The 13,978-nt window shown below is 45.9% G+C and overlaps 1 protein-coding gene across 1 annotated transcript in view; it reads right to left on the reverse strand.

Moving 5' to 3' along the window:
- Positions 1-634: 634 nt before the first annotated feature.
- The window catches only part of LOC111955381 (zinc finger protein 516-like), a 36,012-nt gene continuing 22,668 nt past the window's right edge, over positions 635-13,978 (reverse strand). The window contains exons 2-5 of the mRNA XM_023975609.2: positions 9,086-10,785; positions 6,421-7,800; positions 4,053-4,117; positions 635-3,235 (exon numbers count right to left, since the gene is read on the reverse strand). Of these exons, the coding sequence (XP_023831377.1) occupies positions 3,185-3,235; positions 4,053-4,117; positions 6,421-7,800; positions 9,086-10,589 (3,000 nt within the window). The 5' untranslated portion in view covers positions 10,590-10,785 and the 3' untranslated portion in view covers positions 635-3,184. The remainder of the gene's footprint in view (positions 3,236-4,052; positions 4,118-6,420; positions 7,801-9,085; positions 10,786-13,978) is intronic.

Raw genomic sequence — 13,978 nt, forward strand, 5'->3', positions numbered from 1 at the left:
GACAAGTTAAAGAGGGATTTTTAAGCCTTGAGACATGGATTATATGTGTSCCATTCAGAGGGTGAATGGGCAAAACAAAAGATTTAAGTGCCTTGGAACGAGGTATGGTAGTAGGTGCCAGGCACACAGGTGTTAGTGTGTCAAGAACTGCAACGCTGCTGCATTTTTCACACTCAACAGTTTCCCGTGTGTATCAAGAATGTTCCACCACCCAAAGGACATCCAGCCAACTTGCCAACTGTGGGAAGCATTGGAGTCAACATGGGTCAGCATCCCTGTGGAACACTTTTTGACACCTTTTAGAGTCCATACCCCGACAAAATGAGGTAGTTCTGAGGGCAAAAGGGGGTGCAACTCAATTTAGGAAGGTGTTCCTAATGTTTTGTACACCTGGATTCTCCTCTCAAAAAAATGAATGTCAAATTCCTTCCATATTGCTTGGTAACACTTTTTACTTTCTAATAAAACAGCTAATTTAGAAATAATAAATGGTGTGAGGGCTTTACTAAGCACTGTTAAACAACTATTTTCATGTTACATAATCACAATCATGTGTGTTTTGTCATAAACATATCACCTCAAAGGCTGACGAAAGTGCCTCAAGGATAACAAAATGACCAAAACCATGCCCATGTAAATATATCAAGTTTTATTTGTACTAACAGGTATTATGCAATATAAATACTTTGAAAATACAACTCCATCATCTAAAGTCCTAAAAGAATATCTGAGCACTTGCCATGAGCAAACATAGCTAGTCTTCGTGAAGCATTCTGAGAAATACATGTCCCTCTAAAGCACCAACCTTTTCTTTTTACAAAAGTCTACCGTTTTATAATTCTGACTTCAAATCATAAATTATATATATATATTTTTTTTTACATACGACAATCGATCAAGGTGGATAACTATCATATAATATTCAATAAATAACGTACTAATATCATCAGATTGGTACTTTTTAACATGGATGGCTTTCTTTCCTTGTGGGCAGCTAAAATAACTTTAAAACATTGCAGAAGCCATTTCTAAGATAGAGATACCCAGTGATTCAGCAAAACACCAAAACAAAACACTGCATAAAGGAACTAAACACAGACAGTCCAAGACCGAACCCACAATCTTCCTCAATGAAGAGTAGTCATTTTCATGGAGTCAAACTGCACATCTACCTTCTAAGGGACATTTTCTGTTCTCAAACCTCAAAAGTGGGCTTCTGTTCAAGTTCACAACCATCGGTTGTGTCCATCCAACTATATGCATGACTGCAAATCTGTAAGTTACATAGTGCTTTTTTCCCCCATTCATTCTGGATTCKTTTTCAGTTCCAACTGGATCAGACGGCCTGGGACGTGGAATTATCTCAACAGAACACAATTTTCGGAGGTCTGAGAAACATGTTCCGCATCGTCGGTGTTCCCTAGCGATGGAATCTATTTCATTTTAACACGGAGAAGCCATTCTTTCAACGTTGGGATATCAACTTGAGTGGACATAAAGACTTAACGCAACAGAACTAAAATAGAACATGCARACTCCATCTAGGTGCTATTCAGAAGCTGTGATGTAGAGGTTAAAAAAAAGGTGGTTGAACTGTGAACTCCAGTGGGCGYTCGAGATAAGACGAACAACCACCTATATAAACTATAACGTATGACATTTTTATAACTGTATTGTTTGGATTTTAATGTAGGRCTATAGGGAAGGTAGGACATGGGGAAATATTGAACAATATTTTTTGTTTTTAAATTTGTTTAATAAGATTAGTACAGATTTTCTCAGGGGACCCCACATAGGGCCCCGACCCCAAGTGTGGGAAACACTGTACTAACCTCTCTCTGCTTGCGTCCCCTGTTACTGGCCCAACAGTATAACCTCGAGGCTACCTGCCGAGGCTACCTGCCAACGTTTACGTGCATTTACCCTCCGCTACATCCCAGGTCAGCAGAGTCTAGCATGCTTGTTGTTCATGTAAACATAGCTGGAGATGGCTGGTAAGTCACAAACAGATGCTTCATTATTGTTGCTTAAAGATGGAATAATACGTGGGGGAAACCGCGCCACTGTCCACCCCACAGCCTTTGTTATAGTTTTAGTTTTTTGGGAAGAAGCAGAGCCTGGGGAGCATCGCACAATGATGTCCAAGGGAAACCTTCTTAGCTGTTGTAATATCACAAACGGACGTGGCTGTTTCACCATTAAGGATTCCAGCTTTAAAGGTAGGTAGTAACTTTGCTTGTGTGAGCTGGCTGACCTGACCATTCCAAACCGTTTCCAAATACCACAAAAAAAGCGTCAAAAGCTCAAATAAACAGATGACTAAAACACTAACACACATTCACAGTAAATACACATACCAATCCGATTACTTCACCATTTTTCTAACAATTCTCTGGAGGYCTATAACATGAAAGTTTCAGTCTGCTTTTTTTTATCTGACATGGATTTAAAGGGTTTAAAGGTTACATAAAACATCCTGTGGGATCCTGGGTTCCTGCCCTTTAACAACTGATTTAGGATCAGTTATCTAACCCAACCTGACCTCAATCATCACGAGCTCAACAACGGCACCATCTCTAGATCAGTAGACTTTCACCACAGAAACATCTAAGCCAGTGGAGGCTGCTGAGGGGAGGACGGCTCATAATAATGACTGGAACGGAGCGAACAGAATGGCACCAAACACATGGAAATCATGTATTTGATGCATTTGATACCATTTCACTTATACTGCTCCAGCCATTACCACGAACCAGTCCGCCCCGATTAAGGTGCCACCAACCTCCTGTGATCTAAGCCCAGTGTGTGATGTAGCAGATGGTTCAGTGCATCGCTACTACCTTCCTGAGAAGTTCTGTCGCTCTGGATGCAGAAYTGCCTTAGCCTTTCTGGGTCCGAGGTATTGACGGTGCTTGTTGAGTTACAGTGCAGATGGTTGTGAGTTTACACTCCAGTTGGGGAAGAATTTCCACTCTGTCACGTCCACATGTTATGGTAGCTCCTTTAGTCRGGGTGGATTAGTTAGTTAGTTGTAAACAAACAGTGTCCCTTGAGACAATTGGGCCCCTAAAGTAAAGAGCTCCTGTAGTCATGGCTTGGTTCCTGTGAGAGACTGCAGGCCTTTCATCTTGCAACAGTGCATTTTGGGAAGTTGAGTTTTCAGGGCATGTGACATGTGGAGTTTTCATGTCCCCTTCCTGAGAGAGGCTGTTGAAGTAGCGGAACAGCCGATCACCTGCAGACAGAGACAAGGGGCAAAATGGAGTCAGACCACAGATCACACCAAGACACATTTGTGTGTGTGCGTGTTGCTGAGTGTCAGTTGTCTTTCTATGAGTGTATTTGTGTGTGTGCAAGTATAACTCCGACTATGTGTTTCTGAATGTGCAAAAATGCCAGTTTGTGCGAGAGTGCGTGAGTTCATCTTTCGGTGTGTGTCAGTGTGTCCTCACGTCTCACGCGTGACAAAGGCAACAGAGGAAGAAGAAGAAAGTAAAGCGAACAGACAGGCAGGTAGAGAGTGTCCAGGAGGGCCTGCATGTGGTCATGATTGGCAGGATGTTGACATGCCATATGGAGACGCACGACTGTTTACCCCGAGGGGGACGTCAAGATGTTTTTATTTTTTGTTTTCCTGTCAGCTCCTCGTACCAAGCAGAGAAAGAGCCYTCTGACACAGACGCCCAAGTATCACTGCCTCGCCTTTAGTGTTTCAAACACTGATTTCTCTTTTGGATTCTCGGAGCTGGGAGCAGAAAGGAGTGGCGAGAGATTTTTTTAAAGGTCTAAATACCTTTAGTATTTTTTTATTGACAGGATAGCGGGAACGCAAAGAGAGAAAAACACATATAAAAGAAGCACAGACAGTAAGGAGACAGATTCTATTTCTATGCATTGAATCCTATCCGATAACTGAAATCCAGATAGATAAATTGGGCCAGGGGGCATATAGGGGAACATTAYCACTCAACCAGACTCTGGCACAGGTGACGAATTATAAGGGGTGAGAACGGTCAGAGCAAAACAAAACCCAAACAAGGAAAGTACCATACTTGTTTGGAGGCCTCTGTGGAGGAATGGACTTCATTTTCAAAATGTCCGTTGTACTGCAGTATCCCTGTAGAAACAAGAGACATGGCAACACTTTAGAATCCCAAGACCTTCACAACCAAAGAACTGAACCTAATAATACAACAGTCAGTTAAGGTACTGGTTCTATATTTCTAGGGCAATATTCCGTTTGGATGTCAGGGTAATATTGCCTTGGAGTGACATGCAGGGGAAAAAGTGACGGCTTTTCTGCTTGTTCTATTTTTTAGTCTCCCATTGAATTGTGGTCAAATTATAATATACGCCACTTAGCAGACACTTTTATCCAAAGCGACTTACAGTCATGCGTGCATACATTTTACGTATGGGTGGTCCCGGGAATCAAACCCACCATCTTAGCTTTGCAAGCACCATGCTCTACCAACTGAGCTACAGAGGARCAATGGTCATTGTGCTGGTGGCCAGGCATCTTATTAGCATGCACACACACKCCAATTACATACCCATAACTGACATCTGATTAATAATGTATAAAACATTTCACAGGTCAGTGTCACAAGCAAATGTGTTTGTTCAAAGTTGAAGGACTGCCATCCAAGGACAAAATCATATACAAGGGCAGACATGCATGCAAACACACAAAAAAACACTTCGTAAAGAACTAATGGTTTTTCATCATTAGTGTGTGTMTGCAAATCTGTACTCGCACCAGTCCATTCAGCCTATACTTGCACAAATCCAATTATTTGGAATTTGGGGGAGTGAATGAGTATAGACCAAATCAGAATGTTTATAAACAAAGCTGTCTGGTAGTTCAACACCACTCTCTTGCCTCTATTTTTCTTGGTTGATAGCTAGCTAGATAGTTTGCTTCATTTATGAAGGAAATGCTAGCTAGCTAGCTGACCTACATTGCAGCTGACCTGCTACAGTATGTTACAGTTAGCGAGCCAGCTAGCTCTAATTGKAMTGTTTGATAGGTKGCTAACCTGTTCCATTCATGAAAATAGTGACAARTATCTCACACTATTTTACCTTATCCAATCTTTACACACCGGCACTGTCCAGCGGGGATGTATTATGCAAAAACAGTAGCTGGCTAGTTAGTTCATTGTGTTTTTCTTCCAGATTGTAATTGAACASAATTAAGTCATATCGTGATAGCGTGGAAAGAATAGGAGTCAGTGTCAAGGGGCTGTGGGTCAGATTTGAATCCGTGCAGACACAGGTATACATGTGTGCTGGAAGCGGCGACGCCAACCGCTAGACCACCTCAGCCACAAAGTACAGGGCTCATTAGTACATCTGATGTGCCATTAAGATGGGGGGGTGGAGCTTCCTTCAAGGCAGTGGATGGCAACTTTCGTACCAAATCGTGGTGGTGTGCCTCCGACAGCCCTGACCCACCCCCTGGCAGCCTGGGAAGTAGCGCATAAATTACTGCAAATTAAATTGCCGGGCCTCTTTGATGTGCCCTTGGCCAGCGCTCCAGTGTCACATGTCAGGTGTACTCCTCTCGCTCTTTCTCCATGTCTGTATATCTCTCTCACTAGGTCACTCTTTCACTGCCTTTTCTTCCCTCTCTTTCCTCTCTCTCCTTCCCTGTACTTGCTTGCTGAGCTTTCCCCCGCTGTCACTCCAATTGTGTCAGGTCTCTCTGATGTCCTGGCCATGGAATTTGAGCTGTCTGCTGTGCTGTGGACTTGCCACCTCTATCATTCTCTCGTTCTCTCTCTCAGACACACACACACACACCACACCACACACACACACACACACACACACACACACACACCACACACCACACACACACACACACACACACCCTTATCCCTGTCACACAGCACTGTGTGCCCACTGCCCATCTGTGTCACTGTGATCCATGCATGCACATACTGACAGACACACACACAACCCAGGACCTACACACAGGTCAACACTAGACAGAGACCTATTCCTTGACTGGTACTATCACCGGCAGAAACATGTCCTTCTGTCGGCCTTGGTAAACATGTTTCCCCCAAGCTATTAGCATTCATGCCAAAACACTCATAGAAAAAGAGAAAAGGTGGAGGACAAATATATATATATATATATATATTTTTAAAGGTCACGTTATTAAATGTGACTCAAAGGGCTAAAGAGGACGATGATGATATCTACGACGACAAGCTGCAGGTTAGAGTTGCTACTCTCAAAATGACCTTAGTGTAAAGGACATGGTCAGTTTTGTGAATGTCTGTCTATCTTTCTCTCCCTCTCAGTGTGTCTGTGTACATGCTGAATTATGTAGGGCTGTGGTGAACATTATAAAACCATTTTCACTGCCAGTTAATGGACTACATTACCCAACACTCAATCTCTCCTTACCTTGTGGTTCAAGCCTGGGATCTACAAAGCCCCAGTGCTGGTAGAGAGCTGCCAGCTCGTGGGGGTTGTAGTTCTTCAACAGACCCAGGATGCCCATGTCCATCGGGGTGTCTCTGCTGTCCCCAGCAGTCGACTCCCTCTTCCCGTGGCCGAGGAGGGTGGTGGGTGCCTGGTACCCGCTGCTGCCCTGCGCCGCAACCATGTTTGTGACTGACCACAGGTCTTGACCTTTCAGGGCTGCAGGTGGATCCCGTGGATGGCTGTGGGGGTGTGGATGGGGCTGGGGGTGGAGGTGAGTTCTGTCTGGGGTAAGATGGGACGCGTGGTCGGTCCTGCCATGGTTCCTGGCGAGAATAAAGCCGAGGCCCTCTTGCGGAAGCAGGCTTCCCTCGGCAGCCGTCCGATAATGTCCGGTTTTGGGGCTGCTTGTCGACTGCTGGGAGAAGCCTTGAATGTTGGTTGAGACGGTGGTGGTGGCGGCAGGAGCTTTGGGGTGGGCTTTCGTTTTAGATCGGACGCTCTTATTGGCCACCTCCTCCGTATGGGTTGGGCGGCTCGACTTCTTTTTTTGAGGTAGGAGTGACTTCCCACCACCAGGGGGAGACCTTGTGGAGGTACGCGACGCTGACACCATGGCCTGGCTGGTGTTGGGCTGGGAAGTAGCAGTTGTACTGCTTGTGTATGTCTTTGGCCTCTTGGTACCTCCACCTGACGGTTGTGTGGCGGTGGAACCTGGGGCTTGTGTGCGCTGGGCCCGGGGGACTGAGAGTGCCGGGCAGTCTTTGCCCTCCAGAAAGGGCGGGGGCCCCGTGCGCCGTCCAGCAGCCTTGGGGCCCTTGAAGCCGGTGACGTAGGGGGCCCACTTGGGGGCCAGGGAGCTGCCACTGTCCACCCTGTGGGCCACACGCTGGTGGATCCACAGCACCTCCAGGTAATGGGTTGTGTGGGCGCAGAACGGACACTGGTGTCTGACCAGCTTACCCTCAGACGCTGCTGCCACAGGGTTCACACCGCCATCCTCCTCCTGGCCCTCGGGCYGGGCAGACAGGTTGAGGAGGCTGGCGTAGATGATGGCATCCTGAGAGGATTGCCCTTTGACTTTTAGGCTCCTCGACTTCTCAGACTGGCAGCTCGATGCCGCCCTCTCCTGGCCAGGAGGACAGATGTAGGGATTTGTATAGGGCTGGCTGAGCAGTGTGCTCTTCAGCCGGAGATATTCCACATAACCTGAGGCTTTGGGAGCGKCGTGGCTCGGGTCTTCCATAATAGCTCCCAGTATGTGATTATGTGCATCCCTGACGTCCTTGTGCATGTGGGATGTGAAGGAAGAGGGGTCCCTGGTGCGGAAGTCACAGTGCTCGCAGAAGTATGGCTTGGTATCTGTGGATTGCAGAGTACAGTTAGACTAAGCTCATATTGAAAAACAGACATTTTAAGAAAATGAGCTTCAGCAAAGTATGAAGATTTAATAAGCGCTAACATGATTTAACAAACACGTGGATGAGAAAGGAGGACATTGTCATGCTACTCTCCATAAGTCATTTTTCAGTCATTTACCCTAACAACTAAACTATTTACCATATATGCTAAATMTAACTGTTTTCACATCCAACATACCTTTTAAGGTTTAAGAAAGTCATACAGAATATTCCAGAAAACACTAATAAACAAATGTCAAGCTATATGAATGGTACAGAAAGGGTTATGCCTCATTTAGCAAAGTACCAGATGTAAAGGCCTTTCAWATTTCTTTATGTAGGGTGAAGGGTGCAATGGGCAATCCATGCCACAGGATGGTGCCATAACACCATTTAATTTGCAGTGGCAACCTAAAGGCAACTGCTAAACACACCCTTTACCTGTATGAGTACTGCTCCATGGCAACTGAAGACCAGCTTTTAACTGGAAAACTGAACTAAAAGTGCTACAGAATTCATAATTATATCTATCTTGTTTGCTTGTCAATGTCATGAGTGCAATTTCAAACATTAAAAGCCTATTACAAACTTCTGAGTTGCTCGATATGGGCATATTTACCATGTACTTACGGTTCTTGGTTAATACTGTTATCAAGAGGACTCGGAAGGGAAACATTTATTATCCTATCAGTTTAACAGTCAAAGCAGCATCACTTTTCAGACTGTCTCCAATAATCAGTTGATGTACATGAATACAGACATTTTAACCATAACATAAGAACAGGTCTCCGTTTGACATACTGCTCAATCTGCAGTCTACTATGCTAATAAGTATGCTACATACTTCAGCAGCTCGGGAGAGACATGTGCCCACATACACAGAGGCGTTTAGTTATGCTAAGATGTGTAAATTGATGAATCAATACATGAGGTGAGGTCTCCCTTTTACCATGTGAAAATAGATTGACCATAACTCAGGACTGAGTAGCAATAGAAACCAAAACAAACATGACTGAATCACTCTGAAAACTATGATTTACATCAAAGAATATAGTATGGGAATGGAATTTGGTATGGTAATGTCTGAACTTTGGGYGGGATATTTTCATTGTTATTGCTGTAGTAGTAAGCAAAATGTTCCCTTTTCAATCAGGATTTTAAGTGTGAATACGACCAAGATGCCTTTTGTCATGTCATTTAAAGAAAATCTAATTCTTGTTGCTAATCTAGGTGTTTTTTTGTCTTACCTTCATAGGTTGTGTTCTTGATACTATTCCTCTTTATGGACGAGGAAGATAGAGAATCTTCTTGTCTTGGTGTGCTGGGCTGACTGGCAGAGTTTGATTTAGTGCCTTGCTTGCTGGACTGATGACCATCTTTCACCTTCTTTTTCTGCAATATCCCAAACGTCTCTGCGCTGAGCCCATTCAATAAGGTGCGGCTATTTCTACTGTCACGCTGCTGGAGGGAGATCCCACCGCTGCCACCATTAATGACAACATCCTGGGCTCCTTTCTTCTTCTTGCTTTGGGAGGAGTCCAGCTGCCTCTTCCGCTTCTCCTGTTTCAGAGGCACATACTCGCCCTTCTCCCGGGCAAACGCCACCTCGGCATCCACCAGCCTCTCTTCCCAGCCGAGGCTTTTATCTGTCACCTCCACCACACACCCTCTGGTGACCAACTGCCAGGCATGGTAACTGCATACCGGGTCCAGCTCGGGGATCCGTCTTCCAAGACTCCCCTCCATAGCTGCCTCTCCAGCCCCGGTTGCCCTGAGGTTAAGGCATTCCAGGAAGCGCCTCTTGGCGGCAGGTGACGAAGAGCTGTTGTCGGGGTCTTGCTGCGGCGGCTTGCTGGGGGCGTGGCTCTGCTTGTGGACCCTCTCGTGCAGCCGGAGGGCCTTGCGGTCGTAGAAGAAGTTGCCGCAGCCGGCACACAGCTCGTAGAGACAGTCATCGTTCACCAGGGACGCCGGCTCCCGGGGGACCCCGTTGAGGGTGGTCTGAGACTCGCTGCTGTCGCCACTCCCACCCCGCAGCTGACTCTTGGCCCGATGAATCCGCATGTGGCTCTGGAGGAACCAGGCCTGGCGGAAGCGRCGGCCGCAGATGCGGCAACCGTGGTCCAGGAGGCCGCGGTGCTTCTTCATGTGGGCCTTGAGGAGCAGGGCCTGGGGGAAGACCTGGCTGCAAGAGCCGCAGGGAAAGGAACCCGCACCGTCCCCATTGTCCACCCAGAAGGTCCCTCCCGGAAGTGAGTCGCCCTCAGTCGTGGTTTGCGGCTCGTCCTCCTTGCCGTCATCCTGGACGACTGCTTCTTCGCCTTTCTTCTTGGAGCTTTTATTTTTCGTCTTGCCGTTGACTTTGTGCTTCTTAGCCGAGGTGCCATTGGCGAGGTTGTCAGCGGGACTATCCAGTTTCTTAGGGTCCCCCCGTGTTTGTCCTTGCTCCCCAACCCCCTCCTCACCGTCCAACTTGCCCAGGCTCCGGCTGAGCAGGCCCAGCTTGTGGCTGCGGATGTGGGCTTTCAGGCCGCCCTTCTGAGCAGCCCGGTGTTCACAGTAGGGACACTTGTAGGGCTTCTCCCCAGTGTGCCTGCGCATGTGCTGGGACAGCGAGCTCAGGAGAGGGAAGCTCCGTCCACAGAGGCCACAGGTGTGGCCAGAGGCCGTCGCCTCGTCCTCCACCTGGTCACTCTTGACAGCGTCGGCCTTGCTTTGGACCGCCTGCTCCTGCTTCGGCTCCACCTCCATTTCCGGCCGCAGGGCTGTGGTAGCTCAAGTGTCTGTTGATCCCTGATGAAGAAAACTGACCCGTGCGTTCCAAAGTCATAAGGTTCTCATAGTGATTGCGATGGGGGACATGTTTGTAGATGTTGCTTTACTTCTGTTGTTGGAGGGATTGTCTTTAACCGTCATTAAGACTGGAGAGATGATCATTGAAAAACACCTGAAAACACAACAAGAAAAAACGATTAGAAAACATTTAGAATCTAATAATAGGTTATATGATAATCACACAACCAATGCAGTAACTGACATCTGGTGGGCTATATTTTCAACCCAGAGACAGAAAGAACCCAGTTGGCACAGTCACCAGGAGGTCAAATAGAGAGGAAATGCTATCATGCCGCAGTCATCAACAACAAAGGACCTTTGTCTAAAAGACGAGCCTCTCTAGAATGATGGTTGCTAATAAATAGAAAATACACATCCCGTTCCCTGGTACGCTCAGTTAATAAAATCATTTTTACCACACCCTAAACACAGTTTGCAATCATTTGAAAAAGCTTCTCCCACTGGGCCCCAGTGCAATGTGTTTAAGTATGASCATTATTACTCAAAATCCTACTTTCTACATAGTCCGTTTCTCACTGTGTATGTTTCACTGTCACAATGTAAGAGGGTGTTACGTCTGTGCATATTTCAGTTTTATAAATGTAACAGTGTGTGTAAGAAAGAGGAGAGGGAGAGAATTTGCATGACACTGATTTTGGAATGGCTATTGTCCCGAACAGGATGATTGACGGTTGTCCTTAAAGGAAGCTTATACTGAAAGTATGTGTGTGTGTGTGTGTGTGCCCTCGTGTCCTCTGTTCCCCATGCCTTAATTGAGTGTGTTTAGTGAAGCATGAAGAGGTGCATTCAGTCCTGACCAGTCAGGATGAGGCCTCAGGGCCAGTCCATTCCAAACCCCATCAATACGCCATTATCAACAAACTACATTTATTTCTCTCCATCTCATACACACACACACACACACAGTCACACACACTCACACACGCAGACTGAGACTCACACACACATACACACGCACTCACACAATCCCAATACTGACAGTGAATGCCAAGGTCACATTGAGAGTGTTAGTAATATGAAGGGAAATGACTAAATGTGCCATCATCAACAAGCAGTAGTTAACCTCACTCCTACAAGACACCCTGAGAGAAAAGCAAAGATAGAAAATAATGAAAAGGGGCAGGTAGCGTCAGTATAATCACGAGAATATATGATAAACCTGTTTTCGTAATCAACCTCCAGCACAATAGATACCCTAAAGTAAAATAAAACAAAATGTGTTCCTATATCAAACATCTTCAGAAAAATCATTATTCATGTCTAAGATAAGTATTTATCTTTGTGAAGGGGCATCGGTTCCAAGCTGTTTTTTTATTTTTGTGGATGATATACACACATTCATTACAGCCAAGTAATTGTGGTTTCCAGACCACAGCAGAAGATGTTGGTTTCCTTCTCGAAAACTACAACAGTCAGAAAAGTGRCCAGGCTCTCTTATAGCCAACGCAGGGCAGGCAGGCAGCCGCGGGAAAGAAACATCATTGTGTCAGCTGCACCAGAACTGTCACATTTCCTCACGTCTCGCTCTCCACCTATCACCAGGGGGTCCTTGGGGTCCTACGGTGGCCATTGTTGGACAATAGGCACAGCGCCCTACACATCAGCGCCCTGCAAAAGATGTCTGGGGGTGGGAGGGCAGTGGAGTTGGGGGGGGACAATGACAAAAGAGACCTATCTATTCTCAGCCGTGTGTGTCTCAGCATGTGTGTGTGTGTGCGCGCCACTTTAGGCTTTTCGCTGTGCGTGCTCTACCAGCGAAATAGAGAAGAAACTGGCATGGGCTCCAGAATGGGAGTTGAGTTAGACGAGTGTGGCGGCAGGTGTTAAGAGGGCAGACGCTGACGGATTAGTGCACGGGCCGAGTGGCACAGTGTCTCTGGGTGGGGGGGACAGGGAGGGGGGTGGTTAGTGGTAATTAAGAGGTTAAGTTGAAGGCCGGGTGATGAGGGGTTAACACAATAGGGGGATGGTGGGATGATGTCAGAGCGAAAGGAGGCAACAGATGGTAGTGGAGGCCATCAGTCCTGTGTGTGTGTGTGTGTGTGTTCTTCTACCCTTGTGGCGACCTAAAATCCCCAAAAGTCCACACAAGTATAGTAAAACAAGAAGAATTCTCCCTCATCGGGACATTTCCCACATCCCCATGAGGACAAAGGCTATTTTAAGCTTAGGGTTTAGGGTTAGGTTTACAATTAGGGTTAGAATTATGGCTAGGGTAAGGGGTTAGGTTTAAGGTTACGGGTTAGGTGTTGGAGAAAATAGGATTTTGAATGGAAATACATTTAGGTCCCCACGAGGATAAAAGAACATAACGAGTGTGTGTATGTAGTATTTCCAACTAGGCACTCTTGAGGGAATTGTTAGGTCTTGGGTCTTAAAAGTCCATATAGCAACCTTGACTAGCCTAATTGCTTCATCTTTTTTGAAACTCTCAAATTCAATTCGGCATAGTGCTCCCATCATTTTGGACCAATGAGAACAAGCTACAAAAATGTAAGACAGACATCTAGACATACTTAGAAACTAAACAACTCCACCAAACCTTCCTGAATAGAACACACACACACACTCAAACACCCACAAACACACACACACACACAAAACAAAAAGAGGCTTTCTTTGAGGGGGTTAAAACACATGCTGTGTCATTTAGTGGAGCGAGAAGGCGTCTGACAGAGTGTGTTGTGTGTTCCGACCTCTCTAACCTCTGGCTGTTCCTTTATTAGTCACTGTTCGTATGAATCTCTGTGTTCTTCAAAAGCCCAAACTAAACAGAAATGGGCCTAATACAGAAGACCATGATCTTGAATGATCATTGATTTGTGCAATAGACAACATGCCAATAGAAACTAAGGGCAAAAAGTACAATCTGCAGTATTTACAATTCAAAACAAATGTAAGTGTGCCTCTAAAGATCTATTAACTCTATGTTGAACCTTTCAAAGAGGTAAGTTCTATTGAAGATGAGAGGGGCAGTGTTCCCTCAATTGGTCTACATGAGGAAGGCAATATAGGCTAGGGGTTTCCAACACTGTCCCTGGAGAGCTACCATCCTGTAGGTTTTCACTCCAWCCCTAATCTTGCACACCTGATTCTAARGATTAGCTGGTTGATAACCTGAAATCAGGTCAGTTACAACTGGGGTTGGAGCAAAAACCTACAGCAAGGTAGTTATCTAGGAACAGGGTTGGAGAACCCTGATATAGGCTATAGCTTAGCTAGATAACACATTCAATAAAAAAATACTGGAAGTGTGATGCTTTAGACACACACACACACACACA

Source organism: Salvelinus sp. IW2-2015, linkage group LG30 (genome assembly GCF_002910315.2).
Source record: "Salvelinus sp. IW2-2015 linkage group LG30, ASM291031v2, whole genome shotgun sequence".
NCBI lineage: Eukaryota > Metazoa > Chordata > Actinopteri > Salmoniformes > Salmonidae > Salvelinus > Salvelinus sp. IW2-2015.